Source organism: Cupressus sempervirens, chromosome 5 (genome assembly GCF_028749045.1).
Source record: "Cupressus sempervirens isolate cs-2001-9-10 chromosome 5, ASM2874904v1, whole genome shotgun sequence".
Taxonomy (NCBI): Eukaryota; Viridiplantae; Streptophyta; class Pinopsida; order Cupressales; family Cupressaceae; genus Cupressus; species Cupressus sempervirens.
This window is the reverse complement of record NC_143122.1, coordinates 360,247,330-360,274,031: the sequence shown is the minus strand read 5'-3', so window position 1 is coordinate 360,274,031 and position 26,702 is coordinate 360,247,330. Positions and strand designations below refer to the sequence as shown.

Genomic DNA, 26,702 nt, shown 5'->3' with positions numbered 1-26,702 from the left:
CAGCATAAATGAAAACTAAAAGTAGCAATCATAAATTGTGTCTACGAGTAAAACTCAAAAAGATTGCTGCTGTTGGGTGAGTGGTGTTGAAGTAGTTGCCATAGCAACATCCTCAATAGGTGCCTTAGTAGGTGCCTGATGCTCCATAGAAGCCTCTGATGGATGACAAAGCTCAGGTTCCTCCTCACGTGCTGCCACATCCGCATCCCAGTCATCTGCCTCTATCTCAAACTTAGCTAGCTGCTCATCTGTCAATAAAGGTTCGCCCACATCCGCATCTGCACCCTCACCATTAGGAGGAGCAATCCAATCTGTTGAATATGGATCAATGTCATCCAAGTCTAGTGCTGCATATGAAGCTTGCCCTTTCACCTTCTCGTGCAAGAGAAGGTTGTACTTCACATAGACCAAGTCATTTAGGCATTTTTGAGTCAACCTATTACGTTTCTTTGTGTGTATGTTTTGAAAAGTACTCTAATTTCTTTTGCAACCAGAAACACTACAAGGCTGCGATAAAATTTGGATGGCAAGCTATTGAAGATTAGGCATTGTGGCACCATAATCTTCCCACCACATATCTGGAAGGCTTAAAACAATCATTTATGATGTGGTAAAACTTGCAATAAACTTCAAGAGCGATAAATGGTATGATAAAACTAAACGCATGTTCTTTTTTACCTGGCTACAAGGTGTATCTCCTACGCTTGCAATCAGGAGAAGAAAACAATGACCCCTCTTCCCTCTTGTAGCTTTGCAACTCATCAAGTATGACGTCTTGGAGGTTCGTATCAGCAACCAATCTTTGAATACATGTGTCCAAGCCAATTTGAACTTCTACATCTGCTTTGAAAGTGTTGGAGAAATAGTACTTGGGGTTCAAGAAGTAGGCAGCTGCATGAAAGTGTTGGTGGAGTTGTCGGTTCCACCTACGATCAATGATGTTCCATATGGGTCTATATTTGTTCTCATTTGACCTATACAAGTGTTGAATGGCCTCTTTTGCGCTATCCATAGTCTCATATAGAAACCCCATGGGGTTTTTATCCCCATACACAATTCGTAGAACCTTCACCAATGGTTCTGACACGTGGACATAATAAAACATACAAAATCAGCCAAAAAAAAATTTCAAAATTAAATGCTAAATCATCAATTAAGATTTGAAAACTTACTTTGAGGGTCCCCTCCATTAGCTTTTCAAAGCTATCGTCAAACACAATCCTCACAATCTTCTCTGCTTTAGGCTTCCTAGCATAAGGACTCTCTAACCATTTCTTATCAAGAAACATGCGCCTGAGGTCTAACAATGTCTTTGATATGCTTTGCAAGTTTATAAAATTAGTAGCAAAGTGTGTGTCCCTGCTCGTACGAGATCCTTAACACTAGTGTGCTCTCTCATAAGACTCAAGACCCATGCATGATTGTAGATGTACTTTGCAATATTCCTTCCATCTTCAACCACCTTCTCCACTCAGCTCAGTTTCCCTAGATCCTCAAGAAGCAAGTTGAGACAATGGGTAGCACAAGGGCTCCTAAACAATGTGGGATGTCTTTCCATTAGAAGTCTACCGACTGCCACATATGCAATTGCATTATCAGTCACAATTTGGATGATATTAGCCACTCTCACTTCTATTACCACCTCAACCAACATGTTGCACAAATTTTCTGCATTTTTTACTTGATCAAAGACATCAACTGATTTTAGAAATACCAACTGCCCCCCTGAAGCAACTATAAAGTTGATGAGCATCCTATTTTTGCCATCAATCCACCCATCAGATATAATAGTGCAACGTTTCTGTTCCCAAACTTTTCTTTGCTCTTCCACAAGCTAATGAATGTTTCTTTCCTTGTTATCTAACAACGGCCCACGCACCTCATAAGGAGTTGGGGACTTAAACCCCTTAGCAGACAATGAAATGGAAGTTACCACTTGATCCCAATATGGACTACATAAAGCATTGAAGGAAAGATCATCCGGATCCAAAATCTCGTAATTGCCAACTTTGTCTTCTCATGCATCTCTTTGTTCCATGCAATACTTAGTAAGCCGGGTTGAGCACCAGGAGTGTTACGTGGAATCCAAAAATTTGCTAAAGACCACTCACACTTCTTGATCCTCGTACCCGAGGCCCAATAGAAGAACTCTCTCCACCTATTTGTGATCTTGTAGAACTAAAAGTCCCCATTGGGGCTGCCATGGCCTCAAATATCTTGTTTTTTGCTGCTTTATTTTGTGCATATTTTTGAAGGCTTGTCATAGCCTCTCTTGTAGCCTCTTCTCAACACTTGTCACACGGTGTAATATCATTGCATGGAATCTTTGCAAGATGATATTTTAATCGGCTTATGCTTGAAGTCATGCATTTAAAGCAATGGATACATTGGACATCTCCTTTGTTTGCTCCTGGGATACCATGTTTCCATAAAGGATCCTTTAATCTGCCACCACGAGTCATCCTATTTCAGTGACACACACAAGTCCACTGTACAAGAATGAAAAATCAAATATTAGATAAGTTTGAGATCAAGCATAATTTGTAACAATTTCTAAAATAGTATGAATCTAGAAAGCACAAATCACATTTAAATAATGAAACTAGAAAACACAAATAATTGCGATTCCCGAAATGCAGAGGTTAACCAAATAAATTGGAACGAGGTCTATTTAATAGGGATAAATCATAGATCTATTAAAATATATTAAAGATTAATTTATAATTTTATATAATTGTATTATTTTATAAATCTCTTAATAACTCAAAAATTAAAACACATTAAAATGGCAAATGGTGTTATATATTTATAATTTTATAGTTATTATAAATGAAAATGATGATATATAATAGATATTAAATTATTAATAATTCTATACTAGTATTAAATTTTAATAAATGACAAATTAATGATTTTACTATTTTTAACTTTTTTCACATATTTATAGATATCCTTATTTAAATTTAGATTTTATATTTTATCTTGTCTATTAAATTTTTTTAAATTCAATAGTTTACAATTTTACACTATAGTATTAATATTTAATAATTAGTATTTATAATTTACTAATTAATAATAATAAAATATTAATTATATTTTAACCTAAAAAAACCAAAATTTAAAATTTAAGTCTTATATTGTCAACATTTGATAAAAAATACGAAAATACAATGTAAATTAAAAATTTACTTGCACCTCGACTTCAATCTCGATTTTGTCTAGTCTCCATTCTCCAGCAATGTCTATCGATGGAGAAATCGGGTGACTTTGTAGTTAGTGGAATGTGAAAGAATGAAAACAATTTCATTGGGAGAGATGTCATTGGGAGATAAAGCGAAAAAACCCTAAACAATGGATAGTGGACTTTTCAACGAAATTTTTGGCGAGTATTTCATTTTAACGCGTTTTTGACGCTGCGATTTTTTGGTTAAAATCGGTGCCGAGTTTTGCTGCGTTATATTCGATGGCCCCAATGTTTTGCGAGATATCATGATATCTGCGTTCTTTTGGCATTTTTTTGAACTATGGGGAAGACAATCAAAGGAAGGTTGAAGATAAGATAAGATAATGATATTAATGACCAACAAAAGACCAACAAAAGCTCTAGGGGACTGCAGGATTACAACAATGAGACTGTCAACAGAAGGAACACACAAAGGTGTCCCAAAAATAAATACAAACAATAACAAGAGAAAGCAAACAAAGAACAAGAGAGAAGGCCAAGAGAGAGACTAGGAGTCCTTTCTAGGCGACAAGAAATCAGAAATTGAATGATAAGCATGTTGAAGAGTAAAGGCCTTGCTTTGTCTGTGACCACTCATAGAGGAGTGTCGGTGGTGCAAATATCCGGTCCGGGATTTGACACATCTGGAATGCTTGGTAGATCTAGTGGAGCTAGAAGGCCTTTTCACACCTTGCAAAGGGGATAATGGCGTGAAGAAGGTAGTAATGAGCTGAGTAGACGCGTGTCGATGCAGAAGTAGTGATTGGATCATGCCATCACAGAGCATAGTGGCCTCTCGAAGATAAAGTGCGAGACAGTGCTAATCATAATAGTTAAAGAAATCATAGACCAAGAAGCATTCTCGGAACAGAAAGAAAAATCTTCATCTAATCTCATAATAAATGGGGTAACGGAAAATGAAGTGTCTCAGTCTCCACCTCACCTAAAGTACAAAGCCTGCAAATCCGCTCCCCACTGTCGATATGATGGTCAGTTTGAACCTGAAGACGGTGAGAATGAACTTTGAAAGACCCCAAAGAGATACGCAAAGGATGAGACCACCTCCGAGAAAGATAGCTAGGACGAACAATAATACCATGAAATATCTCCAAAAAGTGCTTCGCGTAAAAGGCCATCCGTGGGCGTAGTCCACCAGGATGGTTAACCTAGGTAGTGGCAATGTACTGTGTATAGATGTCAAGTCTGACACGCTCATTCAACTCCTGCCTAGAAGGGAGAAGATGAATCAGGGCATCCAGCAAGAATTGAAAGGAGGGGAGGCAGCTAATATTGATCCCAAGTGAACCAAGCAGAGAAGAGGCCTTTGCATACCAACAACGTGCACAAGAACTAGACTCAACACTCGTAGTAGACACAGATGAACAGTAAGCTAAGTAGGAGTACCAGTCACAATCACCAGCATGATCTGCAAAACCACGAAGATGGTGAAGGAACCAAACCAAGTCTAAAATGGTCGCGAGACTGAAAGGATGAGCACTGAACTCCGCAAGAATAACACTATGAGGAGTGAACCTGTGACATCTAATAATGTGCCTCAAAAATAAAGTTTTAACCCGCTCGGTCAAGGCCCAATCAGAACCAAGAAGAGATGGGCCCCAAACCACATAACCATATAGAACAGTAGGCCTCACAAGGGAGTCCAAGAGAGATAACTTAGATAAGGTATCCTGAAAGTGATGCCTGAAACATTGTTTCTCAAGCAAAGCAAGAGAACCCATGCCCTTATTAACTCTAGGCTGAATAGTTGGCCTCATACTGAATTGTGGTCAGAAACTTAACCCCCAGATAAGTATAGGATGTAGTGATCTTGATTTCTTGGCCTTGAAAAAAGAAATGGAGATGGGAAGTCTTTAAACAATTAAAGAACATGACCCGAGTTTTACTTAAGTTAACCACAAGCTGTCGTAGATCACAGAAGGAAGCCAAGCCATCAAGAAGCCTCTGTAAATTGTCTGGAGGGGAAGCAAGGAGAACCACATCATCTGCAAAAAGAAGGATGGCGATTTGAATCTGGTGAAGATAGCAGCCATCACTAGGGATCGAAGATCTCTGTAGGAAATCCTCAAGCTCATCAATATATGACTCGAACAACATAGGAGAGGACAACCCTGCTTTACCCCAATGGTGCTATGGATCGGATCCGAGAAACCCTCAGGAGTCCTGAATTTGCCAATCACAGTCTCCTATAGTCTCATGATAGTGGTACACAACATCTCAGATATGCTAATCTCCTTAAGCCTCTCAAATAAAGCCACCCTGGGAACATAATCAAACTCTTTGCGAAAATCAATAAAGCAACAATAAATCTTCTCTGATTTGTGTCTAGCCTCCTCAATAATAGCTTGTAGAGTAAAGATGTGATCCATAGTCTGATAGTCTGCTCTAAAGAAGTTATAATTGTAAAAAATGTTTAGGGTAAAATAGTAAGAAGAGTGTATGCAGATATGAAAGACGAATATATGCAGATATAAGAGAAAGGTATATGCAGATATAGGAAAGGGAGAGATGTAAATGTGAAAGTGGAAAATATGCAGAAATAAAGTTATGTATATTACATTATTCAAATATGAATAAATATGCTGATGTATTTTGTGAAGGAAAATATATGTTGACTTAAAGAAGTATAAAGAGATTACATAGTTTGATGGTTTGAATAAATAAAAAAAGAATGGAGAAGAAAATAATGAAGTGACTCCTTCAAAAGGAAAATACTATGAATGATTGAGACCTTCCCAAGGATGGTAATTTTGGAAAGTTGTGACTCTTCCAAAGGGTGGCAACTGTGAAAGGTTGTGACAATTGCAAAGAGGTAAAATAAGATAAGATAAGTTTATTAATGTCTAACAACAGACCACCAAGGGTCTAAGGGATTGGAAAACATACAAGACAACCGCCAACATTGGGAGCACCAAATAACGTCTGCGGAAAAAACAAGAAAGAAGAAGAGCAAAACTTTAAAAGACTAAATATTCCTAAAAGGTGAGTAGTAAAAAACCGAAGGATACATTTTGAAGTGAGGTTGTGCCCTGGGCTATCTGAAGGAGCTATTGGAGAGAGGGTGATGATGTAGCCGAGTGTGTCCACTGCGAGGTCTCACAGATCTAGTGTGGTCTGAAGAGTGATCGAGCGACTGCTTCTTACCTCGAGTAGGAGACTCAGGGGTGAAGACGGAGGTGATGAGTTGGTCAAAATGTTGTGTCGATGGGAACAAAAGTTGTTGAGTGTGATCATGAAGTTGCATGGTCCTTTAGAGATAGAGGGCAAGACATTGTTGATAGATTTACTTGAAAAGTGAAGAAAGTACTCACCCTCTCTAAACAGGTAGTAGAGCCTCCCCTTGATCTCATAGTAAATAGGGCAACAAAACAAAAAATGAGTCTTTGTCTCTACCTCCTCAAGAGGAAAAAGGCTGTAAATCTTGTCCTCTTTGTTAGTTTGGTGGTTAGTCTGAATGGGAACTCACTTTGAAGGATCCTAGGGAGATGCAAAGGGAATTAATCCAATGGTGAGTGAGGTACCAAGATCACACTATGACACCATCTTGGATATCCATGTAGTGCTCAACATAGGAAGCCAACCTCAAGCAGAGCCCCTCTGGAGGGTTACTCCCTATGTTCCCCCAAGTTTCCGGTACGGAGACGGCGGGACGGGTTTTCGGGACGGCAAATTTTTTTGGCGATTTTGGGGACGGGGGGGGACGGGGACGGCTATATATATAGAAAAATTTTAAAATATAGTATATACATTGAAATTTGTAAATATACATGTCATTCATATGAAACTAAGCACAAAGCATGTCATTTAAACATTAGAGAACCATAACATACAACATTTGAATGCCATCTATGAAATAATATCCAATTTTAGTATTTTACAATTTAGTATTTTAGTATCCAATTCTCAAAATGCATATCAATACAATATCAGAGAACACTGAACAATGAACATTAAGTTATTATTTATTAACCATTGTCAATATCATAAGACTCATAATGATAAGCATGATAAATCATAAATTTGAAAATCAAAATCAAAATATGCCCAAAGCTATAGGCTGCCATAAAGTAATATGTATCATATAATCAATGTATCATAATCATGTTCATGTTCAACATAAAAAGCAAAACATAGAAAATGAAGCAGATTGTTGCTCCTATTCTGCCTCTACTAATCCATGGCATCAAAATCAGAATCCTCCTCACTGTCATCCTCCACAGGAAGCGTAGTCTCATCTAATGGAACCCCAACCAGTCCTGGTGCTATGTCATCCTCATCTATCTGGGCCACATCCTTAGGCTCAACATCCCATCGCAAAGCTGGTGTTTGCCTATACTCTGGAGTCTGGCGATCGGCAAGTCGAAGAGCATGATGCACTATCACTAGCTTCTCCGCTCTTTTAGAGGTAAGTCTATTCCTCTTGATAGAGTGGATATATGAATATGTGGACCAGTTCCTCTCTGCAGCTGAAGAACTAGCAACCTGTGAAAGGAGGCGACCGGCAAGTATCTTTAACTCAGGTGTATCTCTCCCATGCCAAATCCACCATCCAATAGGATCCCTCTGTGCCAAAACAACAATATCCAACCTTGCTTGTGGCTTACCCAAGTTTGGGCCACGAAGGTTGGTGAAGTCAAGGAACTGTGCACGAAGAGTAGAGGCATCTTGAGCTGAATGCATCTTATCAATTGCTTTTGTGAAGCCATCCAAAACCTCAGGATCATCACATGGGAGGCCCCTTCCACCCAACTGTGCATACCATTTGGGATTTAGAGCAAATGCTGCCATATGAAGCGGGGTATTCATTATGTTTCACCTCCGCGTCACAATAGGCCTAATATGCTCCTCATAAAAGCCCAATGTAGGATCCTTTGCCGCAACAATTCTCTTCATCTTACCCAACATGTTGTCAATAGTCTCATAGATCTCTCCTAAGCTAGGAGCATCAGTATCAACATATCTAATGACATCAACAATAGGTGCTATGACAGAGCAAATGTATCTGCAAGATCAAAATGCCAACAAAAAAAAAAATCAGAATTAGAATTTTAAGAATTTTAAGATAATTAGTAGGAAAATCAGCAAGCAAAAGACTAATAGTAAATTTAAAAACCAACAACTTACTTCATTGTGGACCACCAACTCTCATCAAGGATCCTTTGCCTCACCGCTTTTCCTTCAGTGGACTTAGAATGAGACCATCGTCCCCACTCTAGATTCACCACCATCAATTGAAGGGCCTCATACACCTCAATCATCCTCTCCATCAAGATGAAATATGTGCAATACCTATATCAACAATTAAAAATTAAAAATTTAAACTTAAACATTAATGATTAAAATTTAAAACAAAAAGCATCACATGTAAGTAAACTTATAAATAATTTTTTTAAATAACTTAAAGTTAAAACAAACTAAAAGTAAACTATAATTATAATTGACATACCTTGTCTCGGCTGGTTCGAGGAACTCCTTCTTAGAGAAGGACCTGAATAGAGCAAGTGAAGTGTGGTGGTTGCAAATAAACATTTGCACTTCTCTAGCTTCTAGCACCGCTTGCTTCACCCATTCAATCTTCCCTATGTCCTTCAATGCATTGTTCAAGGAATGAACATAACAAGGGGTCCAAAATATGTGCCTATAAGCACCCTCTATCATCAAACCTGCTGATTTGCACATAGGTGCAAAATCTATGATAACCTGTACAACATTAGAGGGCCCAATCTCTTCTATGGCATCTCGCAAAATGGTGAACTGAAAATCTACATCCTTCTTCTTTCCTGAGCAATCTATGGCTCTCAAAAAATAAGAGCTAGTAGGGGATGTGACAATGATATTGATGAGTGGCCGATGTCTAACATCGGTCCACCCATCCATCACAATAGAGCAGCCTGTCCTAACCCAAGTGCGTCTCATATCCTCAAATAATAAAGCAACCTTTGAGTACTCTTCATCTAGGATAGTGGTTCGTAGCTTATGCTCATCGGGGGGCACAAATGAGGAATTCATGCTCATAATATCTTTCACCATTTGTTTATAATAAGTGGAACGGGCTGCATTAAATGAGATACCATTAGCAACAAAGAATCTACCAATGGATGCCTCACACTTCTCCTTTGCCTGTGCATTAAACATACTTTCCACCAAGCCCTTCTCACTACTACTTATCTTTCTCTTCCCTCTAGACCCACTAGGGCTGCCACTAGTACCAATGGCGGATGAAATATGCCTAGATTATTGTGAGGGAATGGATGGTGATGTCACTGTCAAATTTTGCCCCTCCATTTCAGCCTCTAAGTGCAATCTTTGACATTCTAATTTTTGTTCATTGGTTAGGTTAGGACAAGCTTTGACTCCTTGGCATGTAATACCTAAAAAATGTGACTTCACTCTTGTATAGCTGCCCCTAAAATCATCAAGACAAAAATGACAATCCCACACCCTAGTCCCTCCCGAATTCTTTTTATCTTTTGGCCTAGGTGTGACATATTGGAGAAGAGGTTTTTTCCTATTGAAAGGACTCTTTGCAAAATTCTTCATAATGTCGAAAGGGCATTTAAACAAATCAGCTTTAGGATTGGGTTTTTGCCTAGTGTCATTACTAACAACATCAACCTCTACATTTTCTTCTTCACTACTACTACTTGTACTCTCACTGCTGCTCATTGTGTTTAAATATGCAATTGAATAGATATATGAGCTGAAACAATGAAAAAAAAAAAAAAATCAGACTTTGCAAGCTACAAATTTATTAAAAAAATGATAGATGAAAGCACAAAGAGTTTTATACTTACTTGGTGGACAAAATAGAAGATCAAACCCTTGGTCAAGCTCTTGGAAGCAAAACTATTACCTCCTCTACTTGCAAAATGAAAACTTCAGCCGGCTGCAACATAAAATGAAAACCAAAGAATGGTTAAAACAATTTAAATGTGTTGAGTTATATACATTTTAGGGTTTTTGGAGGAGTGGGGCCCACTAGCCGACCAAAAAAGACACAACAAATTTTTTTTATGTTTTTTTTTTTAATGTTTTGAGCTTGCAAAAAAGGGGGACGGCCAGCCGTACTCGATACGGTCGTGGGACGGCTAGACGTCCCCTTTCCGTACCGCAGTCCCCCTTTTGTCCCCCCTCACGTCCCCAAGTTTCGGGGACGTCCCCTGCAAAAAAAGGGAATTTTAGGACGGCTGGGGGACGTCCCATACCCGTCCCCCTGTCCCCGAGACGTCCCCGTCCTCGAAACGGGGGGTTTTAGGCCGGGTACGTGTCCCCGGGGAACATAGGTTACTCCATGTCGTGATAATATACTACTTGTAGATGTCGATCCTGATGTGCTCATTGAAATCTTGTTGAGACAAAAGAAGAGGAGTGAGGGCATCCAAAGAGAATTGGAAGGGAGGAAGGCGGTCCATTGCAATGTGAAGAAAACCAAGAAGAGAAGCTTGAGTGAACTAGCAACAAGCTTTGCCAGCAGGATCAGAGTTGCCACCACTTAGGAAGAGCAATAAGCTAAGTAAAAATATCTACGGTGGCCCTCAACGGAGTCTGTAAAGCTACGAAGTTGGTGGAGAAACCAAACCAAATCAAAGATGGTCCCTAACTTGAGATGATGTTGTCGGAGTGGACCGGTGGCATCCGATAACGTGCCGAAGGAGGGTCTAGACTTTCTCAACTGAAGCCCAATTGGACTCTAGTAGAGGGCCCCTAAACAACTGACCTATAGAGGATAGTAAACTTGACCAAGGAGTGCAAGAGGGACATCTTGGTCATGGTATCCTGGAAGTGATGTCTGAAGCATCGTCTCTCAAGCATAGCCATGGAACTGAGACCCTAATTAACCCGAAGTTGCATGGAAAGCCTTATCCTAAATCGAGGACTAGAGAAATTAACCACATGGTAAGTATAGGAGGAAGCAATCTCAACCTCCTTACCTTGAAAGTAGAAGTGGAAATGTGAGGTCTTTAAGTAGTTGAAGACCATAGTCAAGGTCTTGCCTAGGTTCATAGCTAGCTGATGCATGTCGTGAAAGACCACATCACCAACAAATAGTAAAAATTCAGTATTATGGGGCTTGGACTCGCCTCCGGCTGGGAAAGTCAAAATTGGGCTCAGACTCGGATTTAGTGACCGGACTCGGCAAGGACTTGGCTAGGACTCGAAAAATCGGAAAACTCATGAAATTCGAAAATTTGAAGGATTTAAAGATTCTTTCATGCATCTTTTAGTCAATTAACATCAAGTACACAATAATTGAGATAAATAGAAGCTACTTAACACATACAAAATTTTGCATAGATCACATAAGTATAAAAGTGAATTTCTGAAGGAAAAGAAGTGGACAACATACCTTAAAGTTAAACATAGTGTAACTATCAAATGTCTACAATATTCATGGATTATGAAATCCATAAGATCAAAAGTACAAAACATATATCAAGATAATAGCTAGAGTGTAGAAGAGTAAGGCTCATAGTAGCCTATGTCCTCCTACGAATACGCCTAAGTCATACGAGACTCTAGAGCCATCCTATCTTCCTATGTTTGAGGCTGAACCTCAGGGGCATCCTCATCCTCATCCTCATCCTCATCCTCACTCACATAATCCTCATCATCAGACTCATATCCATCATTCCTAGCCTTAGGATCTTGCACTCGGTCTCCTCATGCTCTAGCCTCCTTGATTACCATCGCTACTACCTTTGCCTTCCAATCCACCTGATCAACCCATTCCATATCTTCATCACTGAAGACAGGATCAACAATCTCTGTGTTTCACTTTGCATGTGGATCAACAATCTCTAATACAATTGGTGATGTATCAGTGCCATGGATTTGTCTATAGCGAAGGCAAATGTTGTAGTGAACATAGACAAGATTATTCAATTTTTGCACAAATAATGGAAATGTAAGTAAGTTTGTACTTCATAGAAGCCTCTTCCAAATGCTTCTTTTAACTCCTCTCAATGCTTAAGTGCAAGCTACAAAGTTGCACAAACAATCAATCAACAATCGATATGGGAGAGCCAACCAGTTTGCTAATTTCTATCACAAAAGCCCAATACTCTTCTCTCTCTTTTCTCTCTATCACAAGTATTAACAAACGATGGAATGGAATTTTAATGTCAAATAGGTGTTATACAAAGCACAAACAATTCACCTAACCCTTTTATTTTGTTATTTTTTGCACTTTATGAGTCTTGTTGTCGGAAGAGTCTAGAGCTCAGGACTCTACGAGTCAGGAGAGTCCTTGGACTCGGTGAGTCCATGGTGACTGTGTTGAGTCTGAGTCCAGAGGCCATTTGCCTCGGAAATGTGGACTTTGGCTTAGACTCGCAGAGTCCTGTAACTATGAGTAAAATGAAGGCCAAAACTTGGTGTAAGTGGCAATTGTCGCTAGGGAGCGAGAAGTCCTAGAGGAAAGCCTCAAGCTTGTCAATGTAGATACCAAAGAGAGTAGGGGAGAGAGGGTAGTGTTGCTTTGCCTCGATGGTGCTTTGAATAGGGTTCAAAAATATTTGTAGAGTCCTGAATTTGCTCACCATACTCTCATATAACCTCATGATAGCTGTCAAAAGAGGCTAAAAAATCATAAAAACCTTAAGTCTTGGGAAGAGGGCTGTCCAAGGAACATAATTAGAGGCTTTGTTTAAGTCTACAAAGAAGCAACAGACTTGTGTTGAGTAGTGCTAAGCCTCCTCAATGACTGTCCGTAGTGTCTGAATGTGGTTCATGGTCTAAAAGTTTTTACAAAAACATGCCTGCCCTTGAGTTTGATAGTGTTGTTGATGACGCTCCTTGGATAAGATAGTCTTTGAACGATGGCATAGAGTTTGGCAAAGGTATGCCTAATCATGATGGTCCTATAGTTGTTGATAGATCAGATAGATGATTTGTCATGATTGAGAGTCAAGGAATCCAGTGGAAAGCACCGTGAGAACGAAACCCAAAATAGAAACACCAAGCTTGAAGAGCTCTACTTTCAACCCTTCCTCATTCGCAATCCCATTGTTGCTCATGTATCTTCCAACCTCACTGATGTTGGAGAATTTGAAAAGGTGGTAATGGGGTGGGGGAGGGGGTGAGGTGGAGGGGGAACTAGCTGGGGATCTCTTAGAGAGTGGAGTTGTGACAGGCAAGGAAGTTGTGGTCGTGGGTGGAAGGAGGGGCATGGGAGTGGTGAGGGAACAAAGTGCACTAGAAGAGCTTCAAAGATTGCAAGAGAGAGACAGAAAGATCTACATTGGATCAAGAAGATCAATTGCTTCTTGAAGCGCAAAAAGCGGCAACAAAAAAGCTTTAGCTAGATGAAAGAGGGGGAAAGGGTGGGAAGCTTGAGTGAATTGAGCGGTGGAAAGACTTGCAATCTTCGTCGAACCAATGATTCATGGGGCAAGTGCTCCTTTGCTTGGGGGTACAGTAAGGGAGGAGGTGTAATGGGGAGTGGAGAGGAAGGTGGACTTCCATAACATGGTAGTAAGTGAATCAATCATGGCGGGAGCATCTCTAGAATTGGTGAAGGAGTTCTAGGGAGGAGCTGCTTAAGGTGGTGGAAGAGGTCACAATCTCTCTCAGAGAAGCAAAAGGGGGTATGGGTTGGGGGAGTTGCCTTGGGAGGGAAGGAGGGGGTGGATGGGTGAGGAGTAGGGGAGAACAAGATGGTAAGGCTTAGGAGGGGGTGATCAGCCAAGGGGAGGCGAGAGATGGTGAACCAATTGATGGAGGGCATGAAGGAAGCACAAGAGAAAACATAGCACACAATGCTTGTGCTTCTGCAGTGAGGTCAGCAAGTGAAGAGATCGGAGCTAGGAAAGCAAGAAAGCCCATTCAGGATCACCAAGTCGGAAGACATGTATAACTGCAGTAGATGGTCGCTATATCTATTGGGGGTTCCTTGACTCCTTCGAGGAATTGTGCAAACCCACATGAAGAGGTGAGAAAAGATAATGAAGAGGTGTAACTCTCCCCTGCATTGGAAGATACAAAAGGGGAAAAAGGTTTGACTTGACGAGGCCATCAAAGAAGAGAAATAAGGCATTCGACCATGGATTATGAGGTTGAAAATGTTGGGTTTGTTTTCAAATTGTATGTTTGACCAGTGTGTGTGGGTTTTACTTTCTCTATCTCCCAAATTGGGGACATTACACCTTATTTATTATCTGGGGAAGATAAGTAGAAGAAATGGGACATCAATCCTTTGCCCTACACTACTTGTTGTCTCATCTAATGAACAGTTACGCTTTCTCTTTAGTATTTCTCATATCATGTCAAATTTCCAAAAGATGGTTCAAATTCAAGTTACAATTCCCTTTTTTAAAATTCTGGGTATAGGAAGGTTCATTTTTGCCCTACATGACTTTTCACACACAATGGAGGCAGATATTAATTTTGGATTATGAATTTCATTGTTCAATGTCGGTGGGTGGTACCATGGTGCAATTTTAGATAAATGATTTCATAGTCTGAGTCTCCTAGCTGATTGCTGCAGAAACGGACATCATAATAAATTATGATTTGGAAACCATGCAATATGGTTCAAGTTGCTTCATAGATGTAAATCATTGGAGGAGTCTACAGTACATAATATATGATTTTGAAACTATGAAATAGATCACGTCGCTTCTCAACTGTAAACTACATGTATGCCTTAGATATTTTGACACAGGAAGTATTTTCTTGGTCTGCTACTGTACATGCTTCTGACAATTTTTGTTCCTTGTGTTCAATTGACAGGTATTCAAACTTTTAATGAAAGATGGATATCAAGGAATGGAGGCTTAGAACGAATTGTAAATTCTAATGTAGAATTGGGTTTGCAAGATAACTCTTGTGAATTTATAAAAGAGCCTATGCTTTGTGATAAATCTAAAGATTTTGTGCTATTGTTCCCAGGTATGCAATTCTTTTATGTTGTTTAAACCCTTGTTATTCATTACATTTTTCTACATAATAAATCAGTTTTCATTTGATGTAATTGTTTAACCGCCCTTTATCTGCTTTAGTTGTTATTTAGAAATGTACTATTAATATGGTGTAGAATTTTACACAGAGTTAAATCTTCTTGAATTATTACAAAGTCGTTTCTCTTACACAAGATCCTTAGGTTTTCTCTCTATAATTTTTTGCGCTTGTATTAGATTTAGGCATTGGATGTTAAGAGAGAAAACTGAAGCCAGACTACAGGCTATTAATTTTTATTAGTTTCCTTACATGTTGATAAAATGTTTTTGGTCACTGACATTAGTAAATTATTTAGATAGTATTAAACCAAAAAGGTGGCACCCAAACTTTTGAGTTTACTACTCTTGTGATCATTTCAATATTTCTTCAGACCATCTAAACCATTAGTTAACTTTAATTTTCTTTTCAGGAGCTGTTTCTGCAGACGAAAAGAGGCAGCAGATATTTGTTTCAGACAGTAATCATCATCGTATAATTGTAGCTAATGCAAATGGAAGGATTTTAGATTGTGTAAGTCTTTTCTAATGAATACCATATTACTTAGTAAGATCCTACTTAATTTCTTCATTTTATTTGAAAATATTGTTTGAACTTTGCCTGTCTACACAAATGATGCGAATGAGATATTTGCTATATCCCTTAATTGTCCTTTGTTTAGTGTCAATTTTCTTTAATATTGATGGCTAGAAAACATAAAAACCTGAAAAAGGTGCAGCATTTACTAATTTTGAAGTATGTGGTTGTGTTTTTTTTTTGGTATTATGTAGCCCTTTTATTCTTCAAGTTTATAATCAAATAACCTTTTTAACCTTGTACAGTTTTTTTTAAATTTGAAAACATTCAACCACGAGCATTCTCAGTGTGTGGGAAATCCACCATTAAGTGCAGATTTTATTCTGTTGTTTAGAAGCTGTTTTTGAGAGGTTTTTTCACATGGGGTTTATACCCAGAATCATCTGGGTTTGGGGAAGATTGGTTGTTTTGGTCCATTTCAAGAGGCAAATCGCACTTCTTAAGTCCAACCGCATATTACATCCAACATTTCTTCACTGTGCAATATATATTTCATTCTCAAAACTATGATTGGCTTACTAAAACACCTTGTTTTCGTCAAAACTACTTGGCTGGGCATTTTTCTTGCTTTTTTAAAGTATGCATTTCATTCTGAAAACCACGATTTGCTCTTAGAGTGTAAATACAGTGTGCAATCACTCCTAAAAAGTGTGATTGGCTTTACATATGCATTTTTCATGCAAAAAGCAACATGTCAATGCATTGAAAAACTGCAATTATGGACTGAGGTGCTCAAATGCAACATGTAATGCAACTTGAAAAGCCCGATCTGCTCTTTACTTGTCATTTACACATCAATTAAATATGCCAGTAGGCTGGAAAAGTGCCATCTGCACTTAGCCTTTCCTTTTCAACATGCATATGCATTCCTAAAGTGGGATTTGTGCTAAGACTCTCTTTCCAACATGTAAGAGGACTGGAAAAGTGCAATTTGCCCTTAGACCTCTCATTTACATATTTTTAAACGTGCAAATGACTTTGAAAAGTGTGATCTGCACTTAGTATAAAGAATGCAATGTGAAAATCCATTCTAAAACCACGATTTGGACTGGGGCGTTCAAACTCAAATGTGTAAAAGAGCTGTAAAACCCCGATTTGCATCAAAGACCTATATGTAATGTGTAATGAGCAATGAAAAGTGCAATCTGTACTTGAAGAAATCATTGACATATCATTTTAATGTGTAATAGAGATGGAAACATGCAATTTTAGGGCCAAGTGAAATACATTTGAAGGCTTTTGAATGCTATGGGCAAATGTATTTGGAAAACCCGATTTGAAGAAGAGAGTTTCATTCCAACTTCTTTCTTTTCTCCAAGATTTGCTCTTTGCACTCCAAGTGTAAGTTTTGAGTTTTGTTTGCATTCTTGTTCTTGTTGCACATTTGATGCACTCTTTTGCTCTTTGCTTTCCATTTGTTCATTTGCGACCCTAGTTTTTTGCTCTAAAACACAAATAAATTCAAAACTCTCATTCTTTGTAATGCAGAAAGGTTATTCCTCCCAAAAATGAAATTGCTTACAAGATTGAAGTGTTGAAAGTCATCAATTTGTGTCAAAGCAAGAGGTATGTTCTTCCTTTCTTTTCATTTTTTTAAAATACTTTGTTTGCTTGTTTTTTTTTTTTGGTTTTTTCATGAATAAAATGATGAAATTTCTCTCAAAGAATGCAAGTACCATTCACATTTCCAACCTTCATATTTATTCCATTTCCAAATTCACCCAACTCCACATTTCCCAAATATGTAATCAGACTTCTAAAACCTGATTACAAATTTGCATAAGTTTAAAATATTGAGTTTTTACCACATGCAAATGCATTCCTGAAACCCAATTTGGAAAGACTCTTGTTTAAAATACAAAGCCTCCTACCCATATGCTCTCAAGGCACATTTACTTGCATTCTTAGCTACTCAAGCCAAGAGGCCATATTTTGCCCATATACAATCCACCTGGAAAACCTCAATTTCAATCATTTTTGGTCAAAATAGAAGCCGTCTGTATCATTTCCAGCCTATCTAAGTGTTCACAAAGTATCTAAGTCATATTTTGAACACTTATCTTCCATAGACCCATATTTTTTTTCAAATCCCAAAAGCCCTCATGGATCCAGTCCAATTAGAAGATGTTTTCATCCTTTGGAACTTTAATGTACAAACATAATCTTAGTTTCAGTGATTTATAAATCTTGGGGAGTTGAAGGTGAAGATTTGGAAGAGAAGTTACCATCGACACTATGGGCTTACCGTACCTCCTACAAGGTCACCACGGGACACACCCCATTCCAGCTAATGTATGGTCAGGAGGCCGTGGTGCTAGTAGAGTTCATGGTACCAAGCTTACGAATAACAATTGAGAACAAGTTGGGAGACATGGAGTCTCAGGGAGAGGTTATACAACCTGAATAAGCTCGACAAACGAAGACTACAAGCACAATGAGCTTCAAAGATTTCACAGCTTAGGTGCATGGTTTGGCACGAGAAGCATCTAAATCTAAACAAATTCACACCAAGCCAACTAGAACTGAAATATAATGGCAGTAATGAGATCAAACCAGGTAAGTTCAAGGTGAAGTGGGTCAGACCATGTAAGATCCATAAAGTTGGCGATAACGGAGCCATCCTTGACGGGAAGGAAGTGACCGACCCAGTTAATTGTTCAAAGTAAAAAATTTACCATCAGAGGAATGAAGTCATGGGAGATGATGACACTTGGATGAATGATTATGATAGAATGTGAATATTTAATAATAATAATAGATAAATATAGAGAATAAAATAAAATATGTAATTAAATATAAGAAAGATAGAATTATAGGTAGTCAGCATACAAAGTTAAGAGAATGAGGAAAAGATGGACGGACAAAGAAGAGTAATAAAGATTCAAATTATTACATGGGTGAGATTACTTCATGAATAAAATTATGTAGGCACCGTACAAACCATACTAAAGCACAAACCGTACGACTTCCAAGCTCCATACCGTATGACCACAAAGAGACCTCATATTCAAATTAAGGGACACATCTCTTCTTAAGCATTTCAAAACGTACGGTCACCTATAAAGCATTTCTGCAAGCACTAAAGAGACACCATATGGACATGTGATAGTCACAAGGTGAGGGGTCAAGCCGTATGGCCAAAATTAGAGGGCACATCGCGCGACAGCAAGAGATAACACCGTATGTAGGTAAGGGAATAGATGGCACTATACGAACTTGCGGGGGAGCCACTGCACGGTTGCAACATACAAACGCACGAAGAAGAAAACTGCCATATGGCCCTAAGTAACCACTATTGTATCACCATGAGCAACCAGGAAAGGGAATGCATACCGTATGATCATAATTGTCAAAGTGTAGCTTCAGTAGAAGTTAAGTACACTAAGTATATGATTTTGTGTTTCTCTTATATATATAAAATTTATCTTCCCTTTGTAATTCTGATATTATTTCATATACTTATTATGTTTATATATATCTCAGCAGTTTATATATATATATATATGTATATATAGACAAATAATATATTATATCGATCTCTTAATAAAACTATCTAATTGCTTGTATCGGGCTTGAGATGCATATCTAAAGGCAATATACTTTCTCCAGCAGGGATCTACAAAATTGCAGTCTGTCTAATATTTATTCTTTCTATAGCAGCAATCTTCATTCTACTCATCTAGTAATTAGAGATATTCAGAGATCAGTATCTCAGTCACATAATAATCAGATTTACATAAAGGTTTGCTAAATCAGAATTTATAACTCAAGTCTGCTTACATATAAGGATCTGATTTATATAAAAAATCAGACTTAATACTTAGAGAAGAAACATATAAATATAAATACTCTTTCTACTAGAGATCCTAGTTCCTTTACAATAATGACATGTGCGGACAAGGTTTCTAGCCACTGTATGACATAGCATTACAGGGAAAACAGTCGTACGATCAATAAGGGGATGCACATCATACAGTTTAAGGCACATAGTACAAACACAATGGAAGGTAGAAGACTACTGTACGATCGGCTAAGTGGATAAGTAGTGTCCGACGGAAACACCATACATTATTCTCTAAAGTTGTAAGGAATGCAAACAACCAGAGGATGTTATCATGATCATTCAAATCAAGGATAGTGTGTAGTAGTGTTAGCAAATTCCAAGAGCATGCATACGACATTTGTGTTCACTGTACGGTCACATAGTCATTGTACACAATAAGCAACGAGCACATTGTACGACCTTCATATGATAGGCTAAGGAGAATCACGCAAGGTAGGAATTGTACGGATGGTAATACAAGCTCTTCTCGAGCATATTTGCCATACTGTATCAGCCATAAAGAGTTGTACGAAGGTGTGAGGAGCTATTCCGAGGTTGAAACAAAAAACCTAACTATTTTCCTGCAAACAAAAAGACAAAAGAGGAGACAACTATTGAGTCGGCTGGGAAAAGAGCTTGGAAAAAGAAGTTGGAGAAGGATTCGGCTACCAGTAAGAGAATGAATAAGAACGTGAAGACATTACCATCAGGCATTCACGTTGCAGGAGGTACGAGTGCAAGCAAAAAGAAGGGCAAATCGCAAGCATAGGTGGCTGCAACAGTGCATCTCACACCTCAAAACATACCCTTTGAAGGTCTGAATGGGTTGGAGTGCAGGAAATGGTAGCAAGATACCCCCGATGATCAGGCAATAAAAAATAGCATAAGAAAGGCATAGGTGGAATGGGCAATCCAAATGCAGGTCTTTTGTATTCAAGAGTATGAGGGTTTTTTACGCACAATGATACACTTATGACAAGTTTTCCAGAGCAAGCTCATTTTCATACCTAGGGTGGGACCTAGTAATTTCTTTGAAGGCAACATACTTTATGAGGGTATTTGGTGTAGCCGGACACGCCTTGGGAGGTAGGAAGATTAATGGCAAGCCTAAGAAATTGAGTTAGGAGGCAAAGGCATTCCTGATAGAGCTCATGTGCGGCAAACTATCTTAGCTAGAAAACAAAGCGTTGATAGACACATCTAAAGGAAGAGGATTGAAAAAATCCAACATTTAGGAGGGAGAGTGGCGCTGCCTGATGGGCTTGGTCAAGAGCAGGCTCACGGGGTTGAGCCACGTGTCAGATAGTTCTTTTTTGTAGGTAGCGATGATGAACGAAATTATGAATGGGAAGGTGTACGATTGGGCAATAGTACTTATGGAATGCATATACAAATTCATGACATTGTAGCATAGAACATTTTATATACCCCATTACGCCATTGGATTGTTCCTCGATGCTATGACACGAATGATCCCCATTGACAATCTGTAGGTCAAGCCTAGCCCGCTCACTCTAGGTGAGCCTCCCATCATACAGTGAAAGCATTTAGACACACCAGGCGGCCAAAAGGCCATGGTCAGGCAGAAGTGACTAAGGCAAGAGTTAGACGTAGGCTGAGAACATGGGAACACAGATAGCGGCAGGCAGGAGACATCATCCAAAGATACCAATGAGAGAGATGAAGAGGAAGAGGATATGAAGGATGACGAGGAGGTTGAAGTATCATGGTGACGCCGCTACTATTCCCACGATCTGCCCTTTTAGCGACATCTCATTTAGCCCTTGTAGGTACACGTATTCTTGGTTTTAGACAGTTCAGGCAGCCCATAGTTATGATTCCAATGACAGTGGTAGCCTAGCCAGCAGTCATTCTGGAGGCATTGGTTCCATCACAGACAACATCTCACACATTGCCACCTAAAGCCTTATCAGGCGAGGTGATAGAGACACATGAGGGGGTGATGGAGATACTTGCGTAGGAGGAGGCACTTGAGAGTCAAAGGGCACCACGGGTTCGGTTGGACATAGTTGGCTTAGATGCTGTGGTCACCATAGATGCTACGTTATTGGCCAAGCTAGCTAGTGAGGATACTAGTAGGGCAAGTACAACACAAGAATTGAATGCTTATCTGTGTTGAAAGTTCAACATCATGCCAATAGCACAGGCATCCAGTATTCTCTTGCCTACGAGAAAAGTACCCCAGGAGGTGGATCCTATAGTTTTGTAGGAGGAGGCAAGTCATCCCAGTGGTATAGATGAGCTACCACCTCCACCTTCGATAGATAACACTGCTGAGCGGATGTTAGAGGTAGTTGAGACAACGATGGGTACACAAGAGCAACACGTACTAGGATCATCGACAGACATGGGGGAAGATGTAGAAGCATACTTGGCTGATATGGTGACTCGAGGTTGCCAAGTGATGATTTCTGCGCAGAGACAGTTGTGCAGGAGCTAGAGCATGTTCTATCCTTTATGCGAGTTTGTTGCCTGATTGCCTTCTTAGTATGCTTTGAGGCGCGATGGTGGCCTAATACAGAAACTTCGGAGATGCGACATGAGTGGATTGCAAGAGAGCTAGTAGTAGAGAAATGAGTGGAGTACCTCACCTGAGAGATAGTGTAGGTATATAGAAACACCTACTATGGTCTACAGAGGAGCTAGGCAGATTAGGTAGCCGCAACATTGTCTCGAGAAGGGACAACTACTTGATTAGCAGCAGTAAAAGCAAGGTTGGCTACTCATCAATCAACTTGGGAGTCAGAGTAGGCAACATTCATTGCCCAGTTGGAGGCAGTTAAACAAAAGTTAATTAGAGAAGGCAACATTCTTATCTTAGCTTGACAAAGCAAAGAAAGCAAACAGTCGGCTACAAATGGAGTTGGAAGCAAAAGAGGTGGAGCTCGGGAATATAGTAGAGATGATGAAGAAAGATTTAGAGATTTAGATGTTTGCTGAGGCGGATCTGAACACTCGGACCTAGCATGTGCACGAGTTATGAGCACAGTTGAAGGCTACTACACCTGCACTATCAAGTACGCACCCTTCTTCTTCTTAGTCTTGTTTTGATGTACTTAGTTGTCTCTATTTTGTCATCCGGAGACGACTTTTCTTTTGGGGGGGATGATGTTATTGGCAAAAGCCAACAGGATTAGTTAGTATTCGAAAGGTTGCATGATGGTTGAGTCACCCCTCCAGGATATATATGTATATTGTCCAATTGAACTATGGATCATCATTATAGTTGTGCTCATGATTGTATACTTTGCTTATATGAATAAAATACTATCTTGTTTTATGTCTTATTTTGATCTCTGAATGCAATAAATATCCGTTTACCCTATGTGGTAAACAAATTAAGCTATGTCTATAATGTGTTACTTTCTTGAATTCATGCTTACTTGTTTATGTTCAAAGCATTGATAGAATAGTTACTTTGATATCTATGAACTGTAATGACCTAGATTAAATATAGAAATCGGTTGTTGTGGAAGTCTGTGTGAGTGCCATAGGTGGTGGTGGAACTAGGATTAACAAATTCTCTACTTTTGGAAGTTTGTGTGCCCCAATAGTCGAAGCTTATCTTTGAAGGATTGTGTAAGAGTCTACAAGCTTCCTATTTGTCCTTAAGTGTAGAAAATAGACATAGATCTGCGCTTGTACACTTGCAATCAGCCTGTGAGTTGACTTGTGTTTATTGGTATCAATGTTCCAATTTAAGATAGAGGTGTAGTTAGAGATTCATCTTACCCATTACTCGCTTCGTGAGTAATTGGATTCTTTCTTGAAAAAAGAGGAAAAAATATTGGTAACACCCTTTTTCAGCTTCTCTAAACTTCTTGCTTAGCTTGAGTTGATCCAAGCAACAATGAGAAGGGGGAGCCTTCCCTTTAAGGTAGGAGAGACTTTGTCTCATAAGGTGTGGTTGGAACTCCTGTTTTGTGACAGAAGTTATAAAAAATCCTAGTTGCAAAATATCCACCCAACAAAAGGCACAGGAGGAATCCAACAGGGGCAGTGTATGGATTTCTATTTTTAGTTATTCTCAGCAGGTATCTGGATACTATCATTTGATAGTTAGTTTTAGTCCAGAGCTTTTAAAATAAAATAATGTTTTTATTAAAGTTAATGTAATGTTTCTTTAATGTTATTTTAATGAATTTAATGAGAATGTTATATAAATGTGTAATTGAAAATTGTAAAGTGACTTTATAGTCCAGAGTTGAAAGATTATAAATAATTTAATAAAGCATTTTTTGGAGATAGGTGCCAATATAGGGAGATATAAGATGAATATAAAAATTAATTCATAAAGTGACTTTGTATCAATTAAAAATGATATAGGGGGTTGCTTTATTATTATTCCCAACTTGCAAGTAAATATTAATATTCAAGAGGGTAAATTAAATGCATTTTCCGGAAAGTTCCTTGGAGAATCATAGCTTCATTTGGAACTCATTTGGATAATTGGCTTATTTTATTTCTCTGAGATGCTTGAGAGCTTTGGCTTTCGTTCATAAGAAATCTGAGGATGAAAACCTTTGGAGTTTCTTGGTGGTGTGGACAGCAACCCAAATCCATCTTTGGTGGGGATTCATTCAAAATCCACCATTGCACTTTATTATCAGATTGTTGTTGTTTTCTATTGGAAATCCCTCTAGAGGGTTTGACAACTTGGATGGCTAGGGGTTGGAGGTGAATGCCATGGTTTAATATGATTGCTGCCATCTGTCATTATTCAGTTTTGTGTTTCAGATCTGGCTAAATTTATATCAGACTTAAGATCAGATGGTTTTGGATTTGTTTGAGCAAGGGATTGATAGAGTGCTTGAATAATTGATGCTAGGATTGTTTGAGGGCTGCATTAAACTATTTACAGTTGGTTCCAGTAGTTAAGGGACTATATGTGCTATATAGTATCTACTGTGAGAAGAAACTTGAATAAGCTCATCCTGTGTGCTGGAAATTAGTTCTTAGTGCTATTCAAACCATTTCAAATTGGAGTTGTCAAATTGGATCCTGCATATTTAAATTTTATTGCGTGCTATGATAGTCCACTTGAAGCTGGAAATACTGTTGTTTATTGTTTCATATCCTTACATATTGGTAGCAGATCTGTATGAGCCTTTAAAGTGTTTGGTACAATGGTGTTGGAATTGACTCTAATATGTTCAGAGACTTCTAGTTTGGATGCATGTAATGAACAGCTTATTGCTGTAAATTAAGGTTAGCATTCAAAAGTTCATTTTAGTTAATTAATGTTCATTATGAGTTTTTGATGTGATTTATAATTCTTTGCTCAGTTAATTGCATGAATAAGGATGTCTATGATCTTGGCCAAAAAATACACTTGCATATACTTTGAAATGTAAATCAAATCAGAAAACTCATAGCACAGTGCGCAATCAAACAATTTGACATGATGCTTGTTAACTACACTTTAAATAGAGAGCAAAAAAATTGATAGCCAGTTAGGGTAGGACATTACAGTGGTTTTTGTATTGATCTAGACCTTTCTTGGCGAAATTTTACAAAAAATTCCTTTTATTGCCCAGTTCATTTTTTTCATATCCCTTGTCAAAATAATTCTGCTACATTTCGGCCCACTTCATGATTTATTATATCTTTGGAACTTTTAGAAGTAAACTAATAGTTTTGCAAAGTTGTACCATTCAGAATATGTTGGAGCTGAGAATTAATAATAACAAATTTTTCTTTGCAGCATGCAATCATAGAAAGATGTTGTATGGATGTTGCTTTGACAATCATATTATAACTTTTAGAGAAATAATTGTGCATGCTGTGTAGTAGGTTTGGAAACATTCTTTTTCTACACCAAACTTTTTTTCCCTCAATTCTGCCATTAGTCTATTGATTGCTATTAAACGTTTTTAATTGAATATTTTTCTTCTGGTGCAGATTGGTTCTTCTCCAGGTTTTGAGGATGGACCATTTGAGACAGCAAAGCTCTGTCGTCCCGCTGCCTCCATTTTTAGGGCTGATCATAATTGCCTGTATTTTGCAGATGCTGAGGTATGTCATTCTCCCTGGAACGTTTGATTGGTTGTAGCAATTATAGCACTGTAGTTCTCTTAATGTCAGAATTTTGCCAGTTGTTGCTCATTTATCGCATTTGAGCATATGTAAAGAGCTTATCATTTAGGCTGGAGAGCTACTGTTCATGCAATATGCAACACACACACACACACACACACACACACATGCACACACACACATATATATATATATATATATATATATATATATATATATATATATATATATATATACATATGTTATATGTGCATATATATCTACATATATGTACATATATACATATATACACATATACATGTATGTATATACATATATGTATGTACATATACATACATGTATATGTATATACATAGACATACATACATACATACATACATACATACATACATATATATATATAAGAAGTGGGGTAGCACCTCAGATAAGCAAAGAAAAACCATTGCTCATGGTTTAATTAGATCCCTAGAGAGTAAAAATAGATACTTTAAAACTTAAAAAGCTATCTCTGAACTAGAGATTGTATATATATATAAAGTGGGGTAGCACCTCAGATAAGCAAAGAAAAACCACTGCTCATGGTTTAATTAGATCCCTAGAGTAAAAATAGATACTTTAAAACTTAAAAAGCTATCTCTGAACCAGAGATTTTAACTTTAAAAAAGGTATGAGAACAAATGAAAGCACATTATAAATGTCAATGTATTATATTTGTTGATTGCAGCTCTGTCATCCGCTGCCTCAATTTTTAGTGCTGATCATAATTGCTTGTATTTTGCAGATGCTGAGGTGTGTCCTATTGCCTTGAACGTTTGATTGGTCTCTTAATGTCAGAATTTTGCCAGTTGTTGCTCATTTATCGCATTCGAGCATATGTAAAGAGCTTATCATTTAGGTTGGAGAGTTACTGTTCATGCAATATGCAATATATATATATACATATACATATACATATATATATGTATATATAGATGTATATATATATGTGTGTGTGTGTGTGTGTGTGTGTGTGTGTGTACATGTACATATATGCATATATGTACATATATA

The 26,702-nt window shown here is 38.2% G+C and overlaps 1 protein-coding gene across 2 annotated transcripts in view; it reads left to right on the top strand.

Annotated features, from left to right (window-relative positions):
- EMB1974 (NHL domain-containing protein) overlaps positions 1-26,702 on the top strand; it is a 230,278-nt gene that overhangs the window by 150,783 nt on the left and 52,793 nt on the right. For both annotated transcript variants that reach the window (XM_089830348.1, XM_089830347.1), the window contains exons 7-9: positions 14,972-15,130; positions 15,609-15,709; positions 25,518-25,631. In XM_089830348.1, coding sequence (XP_089686474.1) covers positions 14,972-15,130; positions 15,609-15,709; positions 25,518-25,631 — 374 coding nt within the window. The remainder of the gene's footprint in view (positions 1-14,971; positions 15,131-15,608; positions 15,710-25,517; positions 25,632-26,702) is intronic.